General features: G+C 36.8%; 1 protein-coding gene and 1 long non-coding RNA gene across 5 annotated transcripts in view; one reads left to right on the forward strand and one right to left on the reverse strand.

Moving 5' to 3' along the window:
* MMADHC (metabolism of cobalamin associated D) overlaps positions 1–616 on the reverse strand; it is a 45407-nt gene extending 44791 nt beyond the window's left edge. Inside the window, exon 1 of one of the 4 annotated variants that reach the window (XM_027589284.2) lies at positions 340–616. In XM_027589284.2, the coding sequence (XP_027445085.1) occupies positions 340–603 (264 nt within the window). In that variant the 5' untranslated portion in view covers positions 604–616. The remainder of the gene's footprint in view (positions 1–339) is intronic. The other 3 variants (XM_027589287.2, XM_027589286.2, XM_027589285.2) reach the window with 3 other exon arrangements.
* On the forward strand, positions 555–20080 carry LOC113919713. The gene is made up of 3 exons (XR_003519096.1): positions 555–639; positions 3126–3339; positions 19643–20080. It is a non-coding gene; the product is annotated as an uncharacterized LOC113919713 (long non-coding RNA).
* Positions 20081–25407: the final 5327 nt, after the last annotated feature.

Here is a 25407-nt window from a genome sequence, read left to right on the forward strand (position 1 = left end):
CCAAGCTCTCCCCATAACCCAAGAAGGCTAGAAATGGCCCCCAGCCCCTACAGGGCACAGATCCCTGCCCAGAGGAGGCCGTGCAGTACCCAGCCCTCCCGGTTTGGGCCCCCAGCCCCCGCCCCGAAAGCAACTCGGACCAGATGAGGGCGGGGAACGAGGAGCCGGTGGCCGAGACAGAGTTCGAAGCAGGTATTTTAACACAGGACAGGGGGGCTTGACAACAGCTCCAGACAGGGGTTCCCTCGAATGGAGCTGAAGGTGAGGAAGCGAAAAACAGCCAACAGAGTGACAGAACTAGGGAGAGCGACAGGGACCCTGTCGGAATACGGGCAATACCGAGTGCTGTGGCACCAAGAAGACGGGCGAATTTGGAAGGGCTAACGCGGGCGGAAACCATCCGTACCAGCCCCGCCGCCGTCTCGAGCGGTCCCAGATGCTCACTTTTTCCGCCGTCAAAATGGCTGCGGCGACGGCCTCAGGGGTGGCGACGAAGCAGGCAGTGACCAGGCTGAAGAAGTTGCTTCCGAAAGCATCGATGCGAAGGATCGTCGAATTGATGATGCGCACGCGCACTATTGCCCCGTAGAGTCTACCTTCCATTGGATAGTAGCTGGCAAACACGTAGGAGGAGAAAAGGTGAGGTGGGGTGACGTGAAAGGAGGAGTGTTCCTGATCTGGGTTGAGGGCTCATTTCATTTCTTTCAACTCATTGATCCATTTGAAGATTCCTCAACCCTAAGGCTTTCTTACTGCCGCCGAGAGATACAATCTTAAGTTCTTTATTTATATCATAGTAGTTTTTTCACGAATCACTGTTTTTGAGCATAGGGCACTTAGGTTTTTCTATTTGTGTCCCAGGCCCTTAATAGGCTCAATAAATATATAGCAAACGATTTATTTATAAACAATATAACATTTTCATTTGTCAATTGTTTTTTAATTAACTGAAGTCCCTACTTTATTCATACCAATATTTCTGGGTAGGTAATGTTAGGCAAGTTGGTCTCTATGTTTTCATTTCCTCGCCTGTAAAAGGGGAAAAATAATAGTGCTTGCTCCACACACTGTAAGGATTAAATGAGTTTATATATAGCTAACACTTATATAGCATACACATGTACACACACACCTCGGAGCTTGGGAGTCACAGAAAGGCTTCTAAGAAAGGACCACTGAGCTGAGTGTTGAAGTTACTTACAACTCGTTTTTTCAGGCCTTGTAATTTTTCTTTGGTTTACTTGTCCAGGTTATATAAGAGGATTTCTGGTTGAATGATGATTGTAAGCTTTTTGAGATCAGGAAGCATATGCTATTCATCTTTGCCATGATAGAAATCATCTGTCAGGTACAGGTGGGAGATAAAAGGAGTCGGTGGTCAGTATGGCAAGAGGCTGTCAGGAGTAACTTCATAGCAGAGGTGATGCTTGTACTGTGTTTTGAAAGATGAATGGGTGTTTGCCTGAATGCCAAGAAAAGACGTGGAGGGGTGAGGACACTTCAGGCAAAGGGAGCTGTGGGAACAGAGCTGTGGAATCTGAAACACTGTGCACATTTGGGGAGATCTATAAGTAGTCAAGGGAATGAGTTTGGCATGGACAGGGGCCAGATCATAGCCTTCGATGTAGTACTAAGATAGATGTAATCCTGGAAGCAATGAGAAGCAACTGGGAAGATTGAAGCAGAGTCATGGCATTATCAGATTTGTATCTTGGGAAGGTCTTGCCATTTAGAGGATGGGTTGGAAGGGTGTGTGAAGATGACTCCTAAATTTTTGACTTAGGATATTTGGTGAATAGAGTTGCTTTTTCTTTATTGGGAATTCAGTAATATTAATATTTGTGGAATGTATACTATGTGGTGGCACTTGGATAGGGATTTTCACATTATTTGTTTTAATTCTCATAACAATATAGAAAATAGAGGTACTATTTTCCTCATGTTAAATATGAAGAAGAAATGAAAGCAGAAAGAGGTTAAGTATATTTCTGAAGCTTCCAGGGCTGGACTTAAATCTAGGTCTGTTAGGTTCAAAAAGTGTTCTCTTTCCCGCATGTATTGTCCTCCAGGAGAACAGGTGTTTGGAGAAAGATGAAGAGTTTGGTTTGGGATATCTTGGGTTTTAAGATGTCAAAGGGCATTCATGTGGAGTTGCCAATAAGTCATTTGAAAGTAGGCCTATTGCTCAGGAAAGTGGTTTTTGTAGGAGACAGAGATTTGAGGGTCCTTGACATATGGGTAATAATTCAAGCCATGGGAACCCCTTAACCTGAAGTTCGCTTTATGGGAAGGGAGAAAGGTCTGTGACACTCCTGAAAATTTATGCAAATTTTTGTATATTTGTAAGTAGATTCATTTTTTTTCCATAGGGAGAGCGTGCATAGCTTCTTCAGATTCTTTTTTTTTTTTCTAAGATTTTATTTATTTGAGAGAGAGAATGACAGAGAGAGAGCACATGAGAGGGGGGAGGGTCAGAGGGAGAAGCAGACTCCCTGCTGAGCAGGGAGCCCGATGTGGGACTCGATCCCGGGGACTCCAGGATCATGACCTGAGCCGACGGCAGTCGCTCAACCAACTGAGCCACCCAGGTGCCCGATTCTTAAAGAAGTTCATGACTGAAAGTTCAGGAACTACTAGTGTAGAGTATAAAAGAAAAAGGGCAAAGTCAGAATACTAGGAAATATTAATTAAAGGGGTAACAGAAGAAAATCTAGCAACAGAGACTGGCAAGTTTCAGTCAGAAAGTAGAAGGAAATCAGGAGAGAGTATTCTAGACATCAAGAATTATTGCTATTATTGCCCCATATTATTAGATGCTACAAAAAGATCTTATTGAGGTTCATCTTATTTGATAAATCCAGCAACAGTGACTTTGCCAGAGGAATTTCTGTGGAGTGGGGTGTGTGTGTGGGGGGGGTGGAATTTTGATAACTGTGTATTCAGAGGATGAAACAGAAACTTCTTGAGGACAGAGACTTTATATGTTTGTTCACTGTATTCCTGGGACTTTACTGTATTCCTGCCACAGAAAGGTGATCAATAAATGAGTGTTGAATAGATGAAGTGTGGATCATTATTAACAAACTACTATTAACAACAGCTGCTTTTTGTTGTTCTGTTTCCAGGCTCCATACCTCCATAACATCTATCTATCTAACAACTGGGCTGGGAGAGTAGTAGTGTCTATACTGCGTAAGTGAAGAAACTGAGACTCAGGCTAAGCAAACTGCTCGATGCCGTACAACTACATGTAGTGGTGAATGTGAGACTAAACCTTGGATTTGTCTGGCTCCGAAATCTCTATGCCTTCCACAACAATAAAACTCAGAAGACAAAGAGGTGAGTAGCTGTCTCTCAACTTATTTCATTTTCCACTTGTCTATTTGCCTTCTCCCTTTCACTCTGTCTTGGATTGTTCTTATTCTTCAGAGATAGAGGAGGACGTTCGAAGAACTGTAAAAATTAATCCATTCACCAGATTATGAGGTTATTCAGAGACCAATATGTAATCCTTGGGGGTTTTCTTTCTCATCTCACTCTTATAGCTGCCTGCATTGATATTTTTTGGTAAACATATGGCTTCCCATTTATTCTAGAAACACTAATTCTCAATAACAAAAGATGTATACTTACGCAAACTAAGGAATATATAGTAATCACTAAGTGCTCAACTTGGCAATTCTGTTGTATTGCAGCTAGTTCTTTCTGTAAAGACAGTAGGATTATAAAACCAAAAGACAAAATGGACTATTTTCTGCTCAGCCAAGCATATCTAAAGCACATTAGAAGTTTGAAGACAATATTTTATGTTATTTTAAAAAATGCTACATGGAACTATTACCTGGTTAAATTAAATAGAAATTTAAAAAAGGGTGTGGATAAAAGTAAAAATCTGTGAACACTTGGTTTTTATTATTTGACTCAGTCACAGAACTCAACTATTAAGAACACATCTTTTTAAGTTGCCCACACCAGTGATGCACTATCTCTTTAGTATTTGACACATTAAGATAGACATATATTTTAGCGATTTCTAGAAAACTCAAGCTTTTCCTGGAAACATCTTGTATCTTCTAGCCATCTATTGCTAGGTGGCAACACATGAATATTATAGAGAGTGAATGACGTGTATCTCTAGGACATACTGGAAGAGAGGCCTTCTATTTAATATTTTGGTTTTTAGTTTGAATGTGATACATACAATCCCTGAACTTTAATTGTGATATTAGATATAACAATTATCTATCTGCTCATCTCTCTGCCTCCCTGTTATTACAATGGCGACCATGATATTATCTACTTTTTTAAAAGACTTTATTTATTTACTTGAGGGAGAGAGAGAGAGAGAAAGAGCACACACATGAGCTGGGGGAGGAGCAGAGGGAGAGGGACAAGCAGACTCTGTGCTGAGCCTGGAGACATGGGGTTCAATCTCAGGACCCTGAGATCATGACCCGAGCTGAAATCAAGAGTTGGACGCTTAACTGACTGAGCCACCCAGGGGTCTTTGATAGTGTCTACTTTATAGATATATTTAGAAGATTATATAAGATAATCCATGTAAAGGATTTAGCACAGTGAGTGCTAAATTGCACACTAAGTGTGCAATAAATGTTAGCTGAGATCATTTTTGTCATCGTTATCGGCATTATCATCATCGATGAACTCCTCTGAACTTTATACTTATAGCTTTGGTTTCCATATATGTGCACAGTGCTTGTCGGGATGATACAATAATGTTCTCTTACATGAGATTGACCAGGAGGAGGAAAGGGATGGTAGCACTGGGGCTTCTATAATGTATATTATCCCAGATGTATATAATCAGAATCTATGAGGGGTTTAGGAAGCTGCATTTTAAGAAATTCTTCAGGGAATTTTTATGAGAACTAGAATTTGAGGACCATAAGTAAAAGATAAAAACTGTGCTAGGGAGAAGGGTAATACGCACTGTGAACACCAGCTGTCACTACTCTACAATTTAAAAACAAACCTGATCCTTAACAGCCAGTGGGATTATTACAAGAACATTCTCTAAATTTCAAACGTAAAGATCTAGGGAAACTGAACTCTGAGTTGAACAAATTTGGATTTTATCAAGAGTGTCTGGGACATATAAATGGCTTACAAAGTGTAGCGGTTGGGTATGTGTGAATAAACCTACATCAGGAGAATGATGTCTCACTGTACTTGGGGAAATAAGTGAATGTTCCGTGCTTTAAAAATCAAAGTATGTAAGACAGCTCAGTGACTCTGAGAATATCTTCATTTTCCTGGCCTTATGTCACAATGGAAAGTCTTGTGTAGTGTCCACACGAACATTTTCCTAATTTGTAGACATTGCACCATGGGAGATTTGGATTCAAGTTCTGGCTTTTTTGTACAGTTTCATGTGGATCACCATGACAAGTCCTTAACATCTGTAAGCCTTGAAACAGGCATAAAAATAACCACATAAGGATTGTCATTAGGAGAATCCAGATAATATAATAAATGCAAAATGTTTCATATTATTTGAAGGCTTACAATGTTGGGCCTTTGCTTTGATACTGGTCTCTGGAACCCCACCAAAGCAACCATTTTCATAAAAATGACTCCGGGTCTGCTAGGAGCCTAGTTATTTTCTCCAACAAGGTCTCTTGTTCATTCCAAGTAGAGTTGCCTGATTAAATACAGGGCACTCAGTTGAATTTGAGTTTCAGATAAATAAAGAGTAATTTTTTAGTGTAAGTATGCCCTAAATTTTACATGGCAATCTGGCACATCTAACTCCAAGGCAAACTAAAAGAGCTGTCCTGTATTCATGTGTCTACACCCATCTAATTGCTCACATCTTCTATTTTGCCTAGTACAGAAAAAGTCCGACTCAGAGACAGTAATGTAGGTCTAAAATGCTTTGAGAGAATTTATTGCCATCTAATAGCTTGTATCTTCAAAAATTTGTCACACTTTCTGTCTAGAAATGGCATGCTTGGGCTTATACTCTAAAGACTGGTTGGAAGGAAATGGGGTCTCTGAAGTAAATTAATCCTTGGAATTATTTTACTTTTGTTATATTCTGTTATTCTGTTGGGTTTTGATTATTCATTAACATCGCTTTCTCTTTCCCACTGTGTGGTTGTAGGAGTAGAAGGAGGGAAAGGGTGAATCTACAAAATGAAACAGTTCTAAAGTCACTCAAATGTTGGTATTATGAACAATTTGGATGCATTTCTGATACAACCCTCTCTTTCCACTTATATCTCATGCAGCAAATAATGCTATCAAAATGTATGCACTCTATAGACATCCATTATAGAGTCTACACCCCAATAATAGAGAATAGTGAGAAGGAATGGTGGGGAGTCAGATATATGCTAAATGTGAAGAAAGAGTCATCCTGGGGTGCCTGGGTGGCTCAGTCGGTTGAGCTTCTGACTCTTGATTTTGGCTCAGGTCATGATCTCAGGGTTGTGAGATCAAGTACTGCATGGGGCTCCATGCTGGACGTGGAGACTGCTTGGGATTCTTCTCCCCCTGCCCCTTCCCTGCCTCAGAGAAAGAGAGAGAGAGAGAGAGAGAGAGAGAGAGAGAGAGAATCATCCTGGGAATAGTTTGCAGTTTCAAAGTACTTGAGAACAATCCACAAAATGGGAGTTTAACTACAGTCAAATAAATTCATTATTACACTTTCACTGGTATGCCCTGAAGTAGAATGAGGAATCACACTAGGAATCCTGATGTGGTGAACAGCCAAGTCTAACAGGAAGCCCTTGGAAGGTGACTGCAGAAAAGTGCCACGTTTGGGCTCAGTCAGCATTAACGTGCACCTGCCTGTGGACACTAGGTGGTGCTATACGACAATGTAACGATATGAGAATTTGTGGTGCATATTTTGAACTAGTGGGGGATGAGTTGTGAAATGGGTTTTTGTTTCCTGCTGTTAATGCAGAGCCTTTCAATTTATGGTATAATGTTCTCTCAGCTGTGATCTTATGAAACTTCAATAGGGACAGGAACCATGTCAGATCCACTTCTGGGGATTTCCTTTTTTTTCTTCCATTTTGGGACTGATTACTTCACACTTCTGCAAAGTATTTAGTTAGTCTCATCAGGCATTCAAACTTGATACCTATATCCAAATTTAGATACTGAGTTGGTGAAGCTGCTTAATTGGTATTTGGGGCCATTAAAGGGAGCCAGGAGAGCAACACTGCACTGAAGTGCTTTGAGCCATGAATGAGGGTAAGCCTGTATTCCTGGGCTGTGTGTTCCTGTCAGGAAGAACATTTGCCAATCTGCTGACAGATTGCAATGGGAATATCCCTTGGACACACTGAAGACCCAGTGCCCTGTCATTTGAGCAGAGCAGACACTTTACCAGCCCACAGGAGTATCCGTGATTATATTACTCTAAGCTTCCAGTTTTCTATTATATGGTATGATGATATTTGGTGGCATCAGTGATGTGTGTTAATTAATTGCTTAAAGAAGCTTTTGTCTTTTAAAAATAAATAAAAAATTGGATTAGGTATATTTTTTCTCTATTTTAATTTTTATTGATATTTCTGAGTTCCCAGGAAATTGTATGCATAGCATATGATCACTGAAAAAAATTTTCTCTTTTGTTTTGGGAATTCTCTGCACTCCCTCTGGTATTTATGCCCTTTTTCCTGCCTGACTAAAACAGAATAATGTAGTTAGAATTTGGGGGAGAAATTTATCAAGCCTATATTTTCAACAAAAATCTGGGATTCAAATTAATTTTTATGCCCCAATTTATAACGCTCCTTCCCCCCTTTCACATTCAGCTTTATCTTCAGCTATCTTCTGGCATTACCTACCTTTAGCTAAGCAGACTGCTTATTCCCACCTGAATTTTCCTTGTCTTATCAACAGCTGGTATTGCCCCTCTTCTCTCTCTCTCTCTTTCTCTCTATGACTAGTTTTTCAGTATTCAGCTCCAAAGCATCTCCTCCATGAGGCTATGTTTGGATAAGACACTAATCTTCTCTTTTCCTAACTGATATATAATATTACTCAGGTTAGCACATAATTATTACCTAGTCTCAGTTGCTTTCTAATTTGTTAACACACATGCACACACACATACGCACACAACTAACTAGATTATGAGCTTTTTGAGAATGAGGTCTATACCTCAATGACATCTACCAGTATGGTGCATATTGTGTATACATACTCAACAGATGTCCATCTTTTGTCTGTGTCTATGATCCCAGAGGCAAAAGCATAGTAGGTATTCAATAAATATTTGTTGAAACAGCTGAAACATTGATTTAAACTACTCTGTTGAAGTACTAGATCTCTGCTAATATTAAAAACTTGGTAGACATCAGGATAGATCTTGCAAGAGCTAGCTTAAGCCTTATCTCTTCCATGAGAAATTCCCAAGGTCAGTGCAATCCTCTTTTCTCCTCCTTGTCCTGATTTCTCCTTCTGAGTCTGAATTACTAAATTATCATATATCTATTGTTATCATATCTACATTGGGTGAGTGCCTAAGGTACACATTTGTAGAATGGGGTTAATAATGGTATCTACCTATTATGGTTGTGACAATTAAACAATTTGATATATATTAAGTACTTAGACCTTTTCCTGGTGTATAATAGGTGATGGATTGTGATGGTTTTTATTATTATTATTACTATTATTATTGATATGAGTATAAGATTGTTCATTGTTTTCTGTGCATAGAGCCTGTCCTACCAACTAGATTATAAACTCTTCAAGAGCAGGCATCTTCATTTCATATTTTAGGATCTGTAATGTTTCTTTTTCATTCCAGATGTTGGGAATTTGTGTCTCCTCTTCTTTTCCTGATCAATCTGACTAGAAATTTATCAATTTCATTGATTTTTCTCCTAGTAATAGTTTTTGGTTTCATTGTTTTTGTACTGTTTTTGTGTTTTTAATGCCATTGATTTTTGCTCTCTATTATTTTCTTCTCCCTGCTTGCTTTTGGTTTAATTTTCCATTGTTTTCAAATTTCTTAAGGTAGAAGCTTAGTAAATACGTTGAGACCTTTCTTTTTTTCTAATAGAAACATTTATTATAATTTTCCTTCTAACCTTTGCTTTAGCTACATTCCATAAGTTTTGATATGTTGTGTTTTTATTTTTATTCAATTCAAACTATTTTCGATTTTTCCTTGTCATTTCTTTTTTATTCGTGAGTTATTTAGAAATGTGTTGTTTAATTTTCAAGTATTTAGGGGTTTCCCAAATATCCCTTGTTGATTTTTGTTTTAACTCTCTTATAAACATAAATCATACTTTATAAGATTTCAAATCTCCTCAATTTATTGAGACATTTTATGGAACTGAGTATGATCTAATTTGGTAAATGTTCAATGTGCGCTTGGAGAATTTGTGTATTCCTTACTCTTGAATATAGTATTTTTATTTTATTTTATTTTTTACTTTTTTAAAGATTTTATTTATTTATTTGTCAGAGAGAGAGAAAGCACAAGCAGGGGGAGCAGCAGGCAGAGGGAGAAGCAGGCTCCCTGCTGAACAAGGAGCCTGATGTGGGATTTGATCCCAAGACCCTGGGATCATAACCTGAGCCAAAGGCAGATGTTCAACCAACTGAGCCACCCAGGTGTCCCGAGTATAGTATTTTTAAATATCTTTTAGGTGAAGTTAGTTGATAGCCTTGTTCAAATTTCTATGTCCTTCAGACTTTCTGACTACATGTTCTATTAGTTACTGAAAGAGAGATGTCAATCTCCAAATATAACTAAGATTTGTCTGTGTCTCCTTTCAGTTCTGTCAGTTTTACACTTTGCATTTGGAAGTTCTATTAGTAGATACATACGTGTTTAGGATTATTATGTCTTGTTGATGAATTAACCCCTTTCTTATTATGAAAACTTCTTTAGTCATATGACAGTATGATTTCATATGTTAATATTTCTTGTTCTAAAGTATACTTTGTCTAATATTAATATTGCCACTCAAATTTTCTTTTGATTAGTATTAGTAGGGCATATATTTTTCCATCCTTTTAAGCTTCTTGTGTCTTTATATTTAAAGAGATTTTCTTGTCTTTTTTTTTTTTTTGGTTCAATATGGCAATCTGTCTTTTAACTGAAATGTTTAGACTATTTATGTTTAATGTCATTATTCATATGGTTGGATTTAAATCTTCCCATCTCATTGTTTTCTATTTGCCTCACCTGTTTATGTTTCTTTTTTCCTGTTCCTCTTCCTTTTATGGAGATTAATTGACTATTCTTTATAATTACATTTTATTTCCATTGTTGTATTTTACCTCCTTGTTTTGCTTTTTATTATTTTCTCTTGGGTTGACAGTATGTAACTTATCATAGTCTAACTTCAACTAATATTTACCTTTTTTTAAAAAGGATTTATTTAATTATTTGAGAGAAAGAGAGCGCATGCATGCGTCTGTGCCCAAGTTGGGGGGAGGGGCAAAGGCAGAGGGACAGAATCTCAAGAAGACTCCCTGCTGAACCCATAGCCTGACTTGAGCTTGATCTCAGGATGCAGAGACCATGATCTGAGCTGAAACCTGAGCCACCAAGGAGCCCCGGTATTGTACCTTTTCATGTGTAGTCTAAGAACTTTACAATAGTATACTTCCATCTCTTTGCCCTTGTGGTATTATTGTCATATATTTTATTTCTACATGTATTATAAATTGTAAACTACATTATTACCATTTTTGCATTAAACAGTCAATTATATTTTCAGTGTAGTTTAAAAAATGAGAAAATTGTCTTTTATATTCCTCCACATATATATCATTTCTGGCTTTCTTCCATCCTCTGTGAAAGTTTAACTTTCTATCTGGTGTTATTTTTGTTCTGCCTAAGAAACTCCTTTAACGTTATTGGAGTGTAGTTCTATTGGTGATGAATTTTCTTAGTTTTATTCATCTGGAAATGCATATTTATTCATCATTCTTGAACGATATTTTCCCTTTGGAAAGAGCTGTAGATAGACCTTTTTATTTATTTTTTTCTTTCAGTACATTTGCTTGCATAGGTTCTGATGAAGGGTCTGTGGTCATTCTCTTTATTGCTCTATATGTAATGTGTCACAGTGTGTCTTATTTTTCTGGATGATTTTAAGATTTTTCTTTTCATCTCTAGTTTTCAGCAATTTGATTATGTTGTGCCTTGACATGCAGTATCCTTCTGAGGATTCTACTTGATGTTTTCTGTATTTTTTTTTTTTCCCGTTCTGGCTTATGGGAAAACAAATTATTCCTATCCTCATGTGAGCCACAGGGTTTTTCTGACTATTTTCTTGTGGTTCTTTCCCCAGCCTTGGGCTGTTTCTTGTATGTATGCACAGATAAGTATCCAAAGCCTCAAGTGGACCCCACTATAGATCTCTGGAATTCTTTATGCAGCTTTTTCCTCTGTGGCACTATGTTCCACAAGTTCTACCTTTCTTGGTTTACCTAAATTCTGATCTCTGCCCCTTTAGCTCGGTGAAACTGCTTGACTCTGTGTTATTGCCTTGAAACTGCCTCCAGGAAGTGGAGAATGTTGAGGTCCCGTTGTCTGTTTTTTTCTTCTCACAGAGGTCATAATCTTATAATGCCTCTACTCTAATGTTGGTAAGCGATTGTTTCCTGTATTTTTTATGATTTTCCAGTTTGTAACACGGGGTGGTGATGGTGCTATATCCATCCTTTTTACTCCATTTTGGCAAAAGTGTCTGGGTATACTGAGGGAGCTTGAAGGTCATTTTTGCTTCTTGATGTATTGCTGCTAAAGACCAAATGAACCCCACAGAGTTTATGATAGAGGAGAATAGCCCGCAAATTATTGATAAGACCCACTTATGTATATGTCGTCCAGTAGTTCATCTAAGCAATGATAAACAAAAGGATCACAGCTTCTCTGAATTAGAAAGTTCTTTGAACCGTACATCGACTGTACTGGAAAAATATCATGAAATGTAGCATCCTTTTGTCCTGCAATCTCTGCAGGGTCTTAGAATTCTAGAGTATTGCTTTCCTTATTTCATGTGGAGTAAGAGAAGTCCAGTGAGGTCATTACCTTTCTCTCGGGCAGACAGTTGTCAGGAGGAGCCAAAGTAGAGCTAATATGCCAACTACTGTAAGAGTTCGTGTGTTGGTATAGGTTAGTGAAAAGCAGCTTTAATCTTCCGACTTCAAATTAGAAGATTTTATGTATAACTTCCTGCTGGATAAACACTTTATTACCTTTCAATTCATTTTGTTTAAAAACCTCTCTTCCTTGAATTTTGCTCTGTTATATTGCTTTAGCTTTGGCATAAGTCCCTAAAGATTCAGTGCAAAATTTAGTATCTAAATCTTCCTTAAAAAGAGCACAGCATTTTTATGAATGTAGTAATACCATACAGAAATGATATAAAAGTACACACATAAATATATGTATATAGATAGCTTCAGACTCTATAAAAGGATTATAATTTTAACATTTTCTTTTTATTAGTCTTTTAAAGTGTCTTCAGTTTTCGAATAAAATTACTCTCTATTATTGTGCACTTAGAGATATTTTTCCAGGCAATAATATGTAAATTCTTTGCTTCTTCAGAGTTTGCTATGGTTTTCCAATGTTATGTGGAATAATACATTTGGAGGATATTTCTGTTTTGTGGCAGTTTTAACTATCTTTAAAAAAATAGTTCAAATCTCCAGTTACAATATCATAGTGTTAAATAACTTTTTTAAATGTTCTGCAAAATCATCTCACGATTAATAAAAAAAATTTCTGTTGGTCCGTTGCAAACTTTAACCATGATTCTTAATAAATTTCTCCTCAACTAGAATTTATAAATACTAATTATAATGAATCTGCTTTTCTAAATCAAAGGAGCCATTAAAAACAAATGGTTCAATTACAGGTTTATTTTAAAAATGAATGAATAAGGAAAGCTTTTCAGCCCCTTAAGAAGCTATTGCTCTTTTTACAGAATGTCATGAAAGTAATCAGTCTTCCTTTGATTAGGCTTATGCCTTCTCTTTCCTTCAAATTTCTGGAGACCTTTCACTTGCTAGGGAAAAAATTAGAAAGCTGTGCGGGCAGTGGAGATTTACAGCTAAAGATTTCTGAAGGATTTGGTGATAAAGAAATAGGAATGACTCAGATAGCCATTGCATTCAGAATTTCAGTGTGTGGGCTATGCTTCTACAGTCTTACCATGAGCTAGTCCTGATGATTAAGTGTTAGATTCTAGGTTTATATATAGGTAAGGATGAAGATTTTAGTATGTTTAACAAAAGCAAATACTCATAAACAGAAAGAATAGTGAGATTTTCAGTAGCTTTCATACTGACTTGTTTCTCTACATTTTACTTGACCATCCACCAGCAAACATGGACAGATGATATAAAGTTTTAATTGTGTTAAAGTATTATGTTTTCTTAATGAATCATGGATCACTACATCAAAAACTAATGATATATTGTATGGTGACTAACACAACATAATAAATTAAATTAAAAAATATTATGTTTTCTTGCATGTTATATTGAGAATAGTTTTTCTGTGAGGAGAATGTGTAAGCTGAATTGCAAAAAGTAGGTCAAAATCTTTCAAGATACTTTCTTCACTCTAGAACTACATCTGAAGAAACTTTTACGTAAAATTAAGGTCAAACATTTTCATATTGCCTGACTGTCAGTATATAATCACTTTATAAATAAGCACTTAGGTAACTGATTTACCATAAACTGTTTTCTTTAGCATGTCTTGTATGTTCAACATTATGTCATAAGTATAGGGATACAGACTGTTAGCATATACAAAGTCAATGAAAAGAGACATTCAAATGGAAAATATTTTTTTTAAAAAAGATTTCATTTATTTGACAGAGAATGAGGTCATAAGTAGGTAGAGGAGCAGGCAGAAGGAGAGGGAGAGGGAGAAGCAGGCTCCCTGCTGAGCAGAGAGCCTGATGCGGGGCTCGATTCCAGGACCCTGGGATCATGACCTGAGCCAAAGGCAGATGCTCCATTAAATGGAGAATATATTTAGAACTGTATTTGTCTTACTACTCTGGAGGATATTGATTTAATGCCACCTGCCTTGACTATGCTCAGTCCACTTCTGGTCTTACCTACCTCCCACGATAGCTATTTGATTAGGTAAGTAGTCAAGGCTTTTATTTTTGTGACTATGTAATTGTTAATTGTGGATGAGCTAAGTAGTGTACCATGATCAGTTTTCGTTTTCTGAACATTTCGTTCTCTCTGAAATTGATGAGTCTGGTTTTATTGTTGTTTTTGTTCTTTTAGCCTTCTATGATTTTATCACTATCACGGACCACACTCTTCCCTAATTGTGGAAATACCGTCTCTAAACTTGCAGGCACATTAGGTTTCTATCAGATTCAGCTTCTTGAAGGAATCTCTCCTGCTACCTTTCGCTTGCTCTGATCTTAGAGCAGTTACTCTCTAGCTCTGTTGCAAGCTGTCATCCTGGGATTTTCCCTCACAAGCCTTCTCTTTTCTATGTTATATTCTTTGTTTCCTCAATTATGTATCTCCTCCTTATTAGTTTACTCTCTTTTATCAGAGGAACAAGTTCTCCAGTAGCTTTTTGAGCTTTTGCATGGCAAGTAAAATTTTTCATTTTTGTACCTTTGAAAATGTCTTTATTCTACCTTCACATTTTGTCACCTTTACTGCACATAGAGTTCTAGATTGCAGATAATTTCCCCTCAAAATTTTGAAGACGTACTTCCAGCATTCTCTTGGTCATTGTGATTCTTGAAACTTTGTAGGAAAGTCCTTTCTCCCTCCTTTCTGGACCCTTAATTAGATTGTTTGTTTTTTCCCAACTGTCTTCTAAAATTTCACAGTGATGGTATTTGTTGTGTGGCTTCATTTCCTTTGTACTCACTTCACTCTTTCAATCTGGAAACTCATGTCTGTTAACTTTGGAAAATTTTCTTGAGTTTTTTCTTTGATAACTTTCTTCTCTCCATTTCCCTTTGTTCTCATTGAATACCTAACATTCAAATGTTTGACTCCTTGTCTTCTTCTAATTTCATTATTTTTCTTTTGTATTTCTATCATTAAACTTTTTATCCTATTTTTGAAATATGTCCTTAGTTATTTTCTTCCAACCCTTATTAAGTTTTTTTATAAGTATGGCAATGAATAATTAGACTAAGAAAATAAAATTTAGAAAGCTGACAAATACTTTAAAGGTAATACCTTTTGCCATATTTTGCAATAATATTTATTAGTAATTTGAAATAATAGTAATTTGCATTAATAAAGATCACAAAGAGAAGTCAAGTATATTATTTTTTTATTGGCATCGATTATCAAATCCAGCAGTCACTTTATTTATTTATTTATTTATTTTAAAGATTTTATTTATCGAGAGAGACAGAGAGAACATGAGCAGTGAGAGAGGCAGATGGAGAGGGAGAGGGACAAGCAGACTCCCTGTTGGGCTTGGAGCCCAACAATACAGGGCTCCATCCCAGGACCCTGAGACCATGACCTGAGCCGGAGTCAGACGCTTAACTGACTGAGCCACACAGGCACCCCCAGCAGTTATTTTATTATCTTCTTATTCAGTTGCTTAGCAGCATTTGAGATTGTTGACCATTCCCTAATTCTTAAAACACTTATTTTCTTCTCTCAGCCTCAGTGACACCGTGCTGCTCTGTCTTTTCTTCTATTTCACTGGTTGATCCTGCTCAGTATCTCAGTAACTTATTTTCTTCTCTCAGCCTCAGTGACACCGTGCTGCTCTGTCTTTTCTTCTATTTCACTGGTTGATCCTGCGCAGTTGAATCCCTAGGGCATCTGATTTTTTTTATAGCAGCTTTATTGAGTTATAATCCATATACTATGAAGTTCAACCTTATAAACTATATGATTCAATATTTATTGTATATACATAAAGTTGTACAATATCCCTATCTAATTTTAGAACATTTTAATCAACTCCAAAACAAACTACATACCCGTTAGCAGTCATTCCCCATTATTCTTCCCTTTCCAACCCATAGCAACCACTAATCTACTTTTTATCTTTATGGATTTACCTATTCTGGACACTTCAAATATAATAATATAATTTGGAAAAAAATTAAACAACATACTCCTGAACCACCAACAAGTCAAAGAATAAATCGAAAGAAAAATTAGAAGATATCTGGAGACAAATGACAGCACAACATACTAAAGCCAAGGGGTGTACCAAAAGCAGTACTAAGGGATACTATTAGTGGTAAGACTACATTAAACAAGAAGAAAGTTCTCAAATAAACAACTTACCCTTACGTCTCAAGGAAGTAGAAAAAGAAGAACAAATTAATTCCACACTTAGAAGGGAGGAAATAATAAAGATTCAAGCAGAGATAAATAGAGAATAGAAAGTAGAAATAGAAAAAGTTAATGAAAATGGGAATTGGTTTTTTGAAAAGATACTCAAAATTGATAGAGCTTTGGCAAGACTAAAAGAGAGAAGACTCAAATAAAATCAGACATGAAAGAGCACGCATTACAACTGTTGCCACAGAAATCAAAAGGATCTTAAGAGATTGTTATGAACAGTTATACACCAACAGATTAGATAATCTAGAAGAAATGGACACATTCCTAGAGAAAAATAAAGGATCTATTTCTAGAAACATACAACCTAACAAGGTTGAATCAGTAGTTAAAAACCTTCCAACAAAGGAAAGCCCAGGACCTGGAGGCTTCACTGGTGAATTCTACCAAACAGTTAAAGAAGAATTAACACCAATCCTTCTCAAACTCATAAAAAATTAAAGAGGAAGGAATACTTCTAAGTTCATTTTATGAGATCAGCATTACTCTAACACCAAAATCAGATAAAGGTATCACAAGAAAACTATAGGCCAATATCCCTAATGAATATAGATGTAAAATCATCAACAAAATACTACCAAAATGAATTCAACACCAGATTACAATGATTATACACCATGATCAAGTGGAATTTATTCCTGGGTAGCAAGAATGTTTCAACATACAAAATTTGATTAATGTGATATACCATATTAACAGAATAAAAGATAAAAATTACATGATCATCTCAGTAGGCTGCAGAAAATGGGTTTGACCAAATTCAACACATGTTCATAATAAAAACGCTCAACAAACTAGGAATAAAAGGAAATTCCTTGAATATAATAAAGGCTGTATTTAAAAAGTTCACAGCTAATATCATACTGAATAGTGAAAAACTGAACTCTTCCTCTTAAGACCAGGAACAAGGAAAGGTTGCCCACTCTCACCACTTGTAATCAATGTAGTACTGGAAGTCCTAGCCAGAGAAATTAGACATGAAAAATAAAAGTTGTTCAAGTTAAATTATCCTTGTTTGCAAATGGCATGATTGTATAGAGAAAACTCTAAAAAGTCCATTAGAAAAAATTGTTAGAACTAATAAAGGAATTCAGTAAAATTTCAGGATACAAAATCAACATACAAGAATCAGTTGCATTTTCATACACTAACAACAAACTGTTTGAAATGGAAATTAGGAAAACAATCCCTTTACAATAGAAATAAAAAGAGTAAAATACATAGGAATAAACTTAATCAGGGAGTGTGAAGACTCATACGCTGAAAACTAAAAAAAACTGATGAATGAAATTAAAATAGTCACAAACATGTGGAAAGCATCCTTTGTTCATGGACTGGAAGACTTAATATTAAAATGTCCATACTACCCAAAGTGATCTGCAGATTTATTGCAATCCCTATAAAAATTCTAATGGTATTTTTTTACAGATACATAAAAAAAAAAATAAAAATTCTTATGGAATCATGTAGCACTCCGAATAACCAAATCAAACTTGAGAAAGAACAAAGCTGTAGACATTATACTTCTTGATTTTGTAATATAACACAAAGTTATACTAATTAAAACAGTATAGGAGCACCTGGGCAGCTCAGTCAGTTAGGCATCTGACTCTTGGTTTCAGCTCAGGTTGTGATCTCAGGGTCATGAGATTGAGCCCTGAGTTGGGCTCCTTTCTCAGTGGGGAGTCTGCCTGAGATTCTCTTTCTCCCTCTCCTTCTGCCCCTCCTCCTACTTGTTCTCTCTTTTTCCCCTCAGATAAATAAATCTTTAAAAAATAAACAGTGTAGTACTGGCATAAAGACATGTAGACCAATGGAGCAGAATAGAGAGTCTAGAAATAAATCCATGCATGTATTATCAACTAATTTTCAACAAGGGTGTCAAGAATACACAATGATGAAAGGATAGTTTCTTCCAACAAATGGTGCTGAGAAAACTGAATATTCACATGTGAAAGACTGAAATTGGACTTTTATACCATACACAAAAATCAACTGAAAATGAATTAGAGACTTAAAAGTAGGACCTGAAACTGTAAAACTCCTAGAAGAAAATATAGGGGGAAGCTTCATGACTTTGGTTATGGCGATGAATTTTTGGATATGACACCAAAAACACAAGCAGCAAAAGCAAAATAGACGATTTGAACTACAAAAAACTAAAAAGCTTCTGCACAGCAAAGGAAACAATCAACAGAGTGAAAAGGCAACTTACAGAATAGGAGAAAATATTTGCAAACCATATATCAGATAAGGAGTTAATTTCTAAAATATGTAAGGAATTCCTACAACTGAATAGCAAAAATACCCCTAATATACTGATTTAAAAATGTACTAAAGACTTGAATAGGCATTCCAGAGAAGAAATACAAATGGCTAACAAGTATAAGAAAAGATGCTCAATATTACTAATCATCAGGAAAATGCAGATCAAGCCATGAGGCATCACCTCGTACATGTTAGGATGGCTGTTATCAAAACAACAAGTACTGGTGAGGCTGTAGAGAAATTAGAACCCTTTACATTGTTGGTGGGAATGCAGAATAGTGCATTTGCTATGGAAAACAATATGGAAGTTCCTTTAAAAAATTGAAATTAGAAATATTATATGATCCAGCAATTCTGCTTCTGAATATTTATCCAAAAGAATTGAAATCATGATCTCGAGGAGATGTTAGCACACCCATGTTCATTGAAGCACTATTCACGGTAGCCAAGATGAGCTACCTAAATATCTACTGACACAATGGATCCAGAAAATGTGATACACACACACACACGTATATATACATACAGTGGAATATTAGGTTAAAAAAAGGAAATTCTGTAATATGTGACAACATGGATAAACCTTGGACGTTATGCTAAGTCAAATAAGTCAGTCACAGAAGGATATATACTACATGATTCTGCTTATGAGAGGCATCTAATAGTCAAAGTCATAGGATCAGAGAGTGAAATATTGGTTGCCAGGGGCCGCATGGAGGGGGAAACTATGAATCAACAGGTATAAAGTTTCCATTATGCAAGACGCATAAGTTCTGGAGAGCTGCCGTACAACGTGCCTATAGTTAACAACATGTACCCTTAAAACTTGAAGAAGGTGAATCTCATGTTTAGTGTTATTACCACAATAATAATAAAAATGTCCATTTGCAGATATAAAGAGAGTGGAGCCTGGCAGAAAGGATTGTTTGCTGATTTTGGAAAGTGTTGCAAACGTTTGATTTGGGGGTTCTGTCTCATAAGAACCACCAGGGACCTTTGAGTGGGATTGGGCTTTGATAAGTCACTTTTATTTACTTCTTTTTCCTCCTAGTTGGAACACTTGACAAGGAGAGGAGAGTGGAAGGAGAACTCAGCACCTGGGCTGCTATGTCAGAGGCCTCAGATTGTGCTTGAAATCCCAGGATCAGAAGATACTTTTTCAGATTATCCTATGTATCAGAGTCCAGCCAGAGAAATAAAGGTCACTCTAGGTCTCTCAGTGGGTGAAATTTAGTCCAGGAAACAGATTACACAGGTGACGTGGGAACTTGAGGGACTGCAGTTGGGGTTTCCAGGTGGGAACTAGAACTGTAGAAGGAGGGTCTATTGGCAAGACCTATGACTTGTGGAGACATCATCTGAGACAGAAGAAGAAAATTACCTACTTATTCCCTTCCTCCTGCCCTTCATCTCCCAGTGTTGTCTCCCATATGCTAAAGCTAGAGGGCAGAAGAGCCTGGAAAAGTTGCTCCCTGAGATTGAGAGCAGGGCGGGACAGGGCAGAGAAGGGCACAAATAGGCATGGAAGGGGCACATTTATTAAAGTTTATAAAATTGAGATTGTGTGAAGTAATTTATTTCCCCTGTCCCTCTGACATGTTCCATAACACACATGCTCACTAGCTGGCATTTTTAGCACATGTTTGTACATGTGTTTGTGCATATGTATCTTAGATCTTCGTTGAGTTTATGTCCTAGTCGTGAGAAGAGTGCAGGGTGGATCATTTTAAGATTACATGTAAAGTGACAGCTAACACTCTTGTTTTCAACTGGCACTTAACACTTAACATTTACATAATGCCAAAACATCTGGTCTTTTCCATCATTCCAGGCATATCATTAGTCCAGTTGATTGCTTGGTGTTACATACAGAAAACAGCTGGCTGGTTAACTAGAGTTTTGATGATGGCTGAATTGGCTGGATGTTTGGTGTCATGTAGACTGATACTATGACTGGCTAAAGATGGAACAGAGCCAGTTACAATGAAGACCAATAACAAATATAAAACTTTTGTGTGGAATTTCATTGGAAAAGGTCATTATTTCTTTCTTTTTAAAATTTTTACTTATTTTTTATGTAATCTCTATCCCCAACATGGGGCTTGAACTCATGACTCCAAGATCAAGAGTCACATGCTGCACTGACTGAGCTAGCCAGACGCCCTGATAATTTATTTCTAAGACTGATTCTCAAAAACACTGAGATCTGATTTAGTTTATCCCTGGTGTCCTTCCATTCCCATTTTAGCTCCTTGCATCTAGGTATCCCTTGCTGTGTGCCCAATATCTTCAGGCTGCCTGTGGCCATTCAGGTGGCAGTGGCACCAACTAAGGCACTGGTTCCTGGGACTTTTCTTTTGGGCAAGGACCTCCAGCTTATTCATTTTTTTAGCCTTTATGTCCCTCTCCCCTTTTGCTTGGCTCATCAAATCTCATTTGTCATATCATTCTAGAGATCCAATCTCTGCTGAACGGTCAACTTGTCTAAGAATCTGGAGAACACTATGCTTAGTGAAGTAAGCCAGAAACAGAAAGACAAATACTATATAATCTCACTTATATTTGGAATCTAAAAAAGCCAAATTCAGAATAGAGAATAGGATTAGAGAATTGGAGAATTATTAGAATAAAAGCAGAGAATAAAATGGTGGCTGCCAGGGGCTAGGAAATGAGGGAAATGGGGAGATGTTGGTCCAAGGGCAAGGCTACAAACTTTCAGTTATAAGATGGATAAGTTCTGGGGATCTAATGTACAGCCTGGGGACTATAGTAAATAATACCATATTGTATAATTGAAAGTTGCTAAGAGTAGCTATTAAGTTCTCACCACACACACACACACACACACACACACACACACACACACACACACACACACACAAGGTGATGAATGTGTTAATTAGCTTGACTGTGGTGATCATTTCACAATGTACACACATATTAAATGACGTATACCTTAAATATGTACAATTTTTATTTGTTAATCATATCAGTAAAGCTGGAAAAAAATCTAATTCTCATGAAGGTTCGTGGTGGTTGATATTGTGTTAATATTTATCTCTTCATCTTTTCATATGTGAATGTGGTCTCATGTGAGACTGAAACCCAGCCATATTTGGCAAATTTTTATCTTGTATTTGCCAGAAGCACATTTGCACAAACACTGGAGAATGCCTTGGGAGAAGAAGGAGCCAGGCTGGGTGAACTCTCAGAAGAGAGATTTGGCTGCTGGGGGGTTGGGGAGGGGTGGGCTGGGTCAGTGTGCACCACGGTTGCAGTCACCTAGAGCTGTCCCCTAGCCCTGCTGGAAACATCTGAGCTCCATGGAGAGCAGAAGGACTCTTGCTAAAATTTAGAGGGAAGTTAGAGAGGGAGAACACTAAGTCCTGGGATCAAAATAGAAGTGAGGTGCTCTTTGCTATGACATAGTTCCTTGCATTGATTTGATTTCTGGAGGGCTCTATTAAGGACTGGGGTACTTTAGGAATGGTGGCAGAACCTGTCTGAGATCACTTCAGGAGCTAGCGGAATATGGTCATTTAGGGGCAGGTCTGAGATGCCCTCTGAAAATCCAAGAAATACTGGAAAGGAGTTTGCAGGGGGTGGGGAGTGGAGCAGTGTGTGGGGATTGCTGAAGGCCTGAGGACCTAAAATAAGTGGACATATAAACCGGGAACATTTAAATTATTATTTTAAATAGAACTGCATTTTAGCACACCTGTGTTAAGGTATAAGAAAATTCAGGTTATGCCTATAACATTTGCTTATTAACAGAGCCTTTGAGTGTTTTGAGTCTAAGTAGATTTGTAGTGGCATTTTCAGATCATACCAACGGTGAATTGGTGAAGGAAAAAATACTTTTAGTCAATCTTTTAAGCATTCCTCAAATAATATTTAATAAATTTGCTTCTTAGCCTGCTGGTTTTATTTGTTAGCTTGAGATATGAGGATTTGAAATGTCACTATACAATTATTGATTGAGGCTTGGCTGCCACTGGGGAAGAGAATAGTATGAAATCCTAACACATTTATGAAATCTAAGCAGGTTTTTTTTTTATTTGCTCACAACTCACAATATTAAAATGGAAATATTAATTTATAGAAATGATTAAGGTAAAACTTCAATTAAGTAATAGGTTTGCTGGTTGGTCTCGCCATATTAACACATTTAACAAAAATGTACTCAGTGCCTATGTATCATGCACACTGCTGGCCTGGGGCAAACTTCCATGAGTTCAGCAGATTTAAAATTTAGTGCAGGTAAATCATACTTAACATCCCTTGTTGCCTAGCTGAGATACCAGCTGAAAAATAAAAGACATCTGACAAGACTGTGCCTTATTTATAAACCAAAAAAAAAAAAAATCTCCATAAGAAAGATTATATTTTCTTTTATCAGAGATTGTGTTCCTTCTCTTAAGACCTGGCTATATGAGTGTGTATCAGTGTTTAGTATGTGTGTGGGTGTGTGTAGTAGTAGTAATAGTAACAGCAATAGTGGTAGTTTTATCCATGGTTACCAGAGCCTTATAGGGCTAAAGAAAGATTTCAGAAATGCAAACAGCAAATATATATGTTTCATCTGTAGAAAAAAAAAATCCAGCTTTTATTTAAACCAACAAGACTGCAGTCAGCTGCTGGGAAGAAGATGAAGGCAAAGATCCTGTTTACAAGGCATCTAGAGTTCAGCCATCAGATGATTTTGGTTAAGACATAGTTTCTCTTCATGCTGATGTTTCTATAAGACATTTTCTGTGAGTTGGCTATTACCCAGCTGCTTAGTGTCTTCCTCTTTCTTGTGTTTTTATAGTACTTTCATAGTGATAGTTTTGATTTTTGACAACTTTTTTTTGTTTTTGTTTTTGTTTTTTTAATTTAATTTTATTATGTTATGTTAGTCACCATACAACTTTTACTAAAAACTTACTCCAATGCAGCCTTTCTGCAACTGTGTAGAACTCTGATTTTTTTTTTTTTTTTTTTTTTTGGTGTGTGGTATTCTCATTGCTTCTTTGAAGCTCTTTCTACTCTTCTCTTACTTCTGTAGGCAAAGGGTTGTAGTTAAATCTTATTAAGTATTTAAGCTTATAACAGACTTACCCTCTCTACCTTTTCTATGCTTCCTGGCATGAGACTGCATTTGAATATTTACTCCGTGTAGCTCTCCTGCCATGCCTGCAATAACTAGGTGATAAATCATCTCATGCCAAGTTAATATTCTGCTAGATGAGAAGTATGCTACTGGGTTAGGTGGGCCCCACCACACCAAAGGTGGGGGAGTCAAGCTGTTTACAAAAGGGTCAGAGCTTTCCCATATATGTGTGCCAGGACTTAGAGACAAGGAAAACCAGTCTTGATGAACTACAGTGTATTCCCCTTGCCTCTTGTGCTAAAACACCCAATGACAATCTCTTTGCTCTTACAGTGGCAGGTTTTGATTCCTCAGTGGCTTTGGATTTAAAACCATTGTCCTCATTTTCTAAAAATAAGAACTCCTAGATACTTGTTGCCATAAGGAACCCAGTAAACCCATCTATGACTTACTTTTTTTGCACACTCCTTTTAAAAAATACATTTTTTACCTAAAGGTAAAGCCACTCAAAATATTTTGATTTATGTTTTAGATGTAGGAAAAAAAACCTCTTTGTGACTATAACTATACATCCACTGCGTATTTACTTGCTTTTAACCATCCTCTTTGAAACTAAAAGTGATCATTCTGGATCATAGCTAAAGAAGAACTTGCCCCCTTTTCAGTTGGAAAACATATGATTGAATTATGGAAGAATGAAAAAGCACACCCAACTCATAATTCTTGGCTCCTTTCCTTTGGTAGAGAAGGGAGAAGGGGAGAAAACTCCACCAAAATAGAAAAATAAAGTTCATGGATTATTCATTTACCCTCTTTCCCTAGAGTCATTGAATATTAACTGAAATAAATCTATTTATATTTTAAAGAAAACCATTTTCATCCTTAAAAAGCCTGTTTGTCTTATTTCCCTTATTTTTTTTTAAATTCTGGAAGGTATTAATGGAAAATATGCATATTATTTTTCTTACATAGTTTGTGAGTAATTTAAATAAAACTGTGAGAAACATTGCTATGTCCTAGCTTGTGACCTTCTACAGAACTCAGTATTGTAGTCTTCAGGAGGCATTGTATAAATGTTTATTTACAACCACCACTTAGTTCCCTCTTTTGGCTCTCATCTCTGACAGCATGTATTTTTTGTTAGACTTGAATTAGGTAACAAGTAGAATGCAATCTCTTAACATGCAAATGTTTTATCATATTTGTAATTTAGATATTTATACAGTACTTTATAAAGCTTTATTTTCTTAGAATTGAGCTCCATATACAGTAGGTGTAAAACAGGTGTCATTGTCTCATGGCAATGATGGCAAATTGGGGGCCAGAAAGTATTCATGAGTTGTTTGAGATCACATATTCAAGCTAATGGTAAAGCAAAAAATTCTTGCTTTCTACAAAGGTTGGCCGTCTTGACTAAAGTATGTCAGAGGGTAGTCCCAGGGCTTTGGCTCGGCTACAGCTTGTCTGTTGCCCAGAGTACAATTGGCCTCTCTTCTGACTCTCCATGAAGACAGGAGTCTTATGGATCTTGTTCACAACTGCAACCCCAGCGACTTGCCCAGTACCTGGAATGTAGTAGTTAATACGTATTTGTGAATGAATGAATAATTGAATGAAGTGAATGAATGAAGTACAGAAAGATTCTGGAGGCTACTTTGAATAACAATGTAATAAGCCTCCTGTCCCTTTTCCCCATGTTTCTCTTATTATGCCTAGAAACAGTA

The sequence above is a fragment of the Zalophus californianus genome, chromosome 3 (assembly GCF_009762305.2).
Source record: "Zalophus californianus isolate mZalCal1 chromosome 3, mZalCal1.pri.v2, whole genome shotgun sequence".
Taxonomy (NCBI): Eukaryota; Metazoa; Chordata; class Mammalia; order Carnivora; family Otariidae; genus Zalophus; species Zalophus californianus.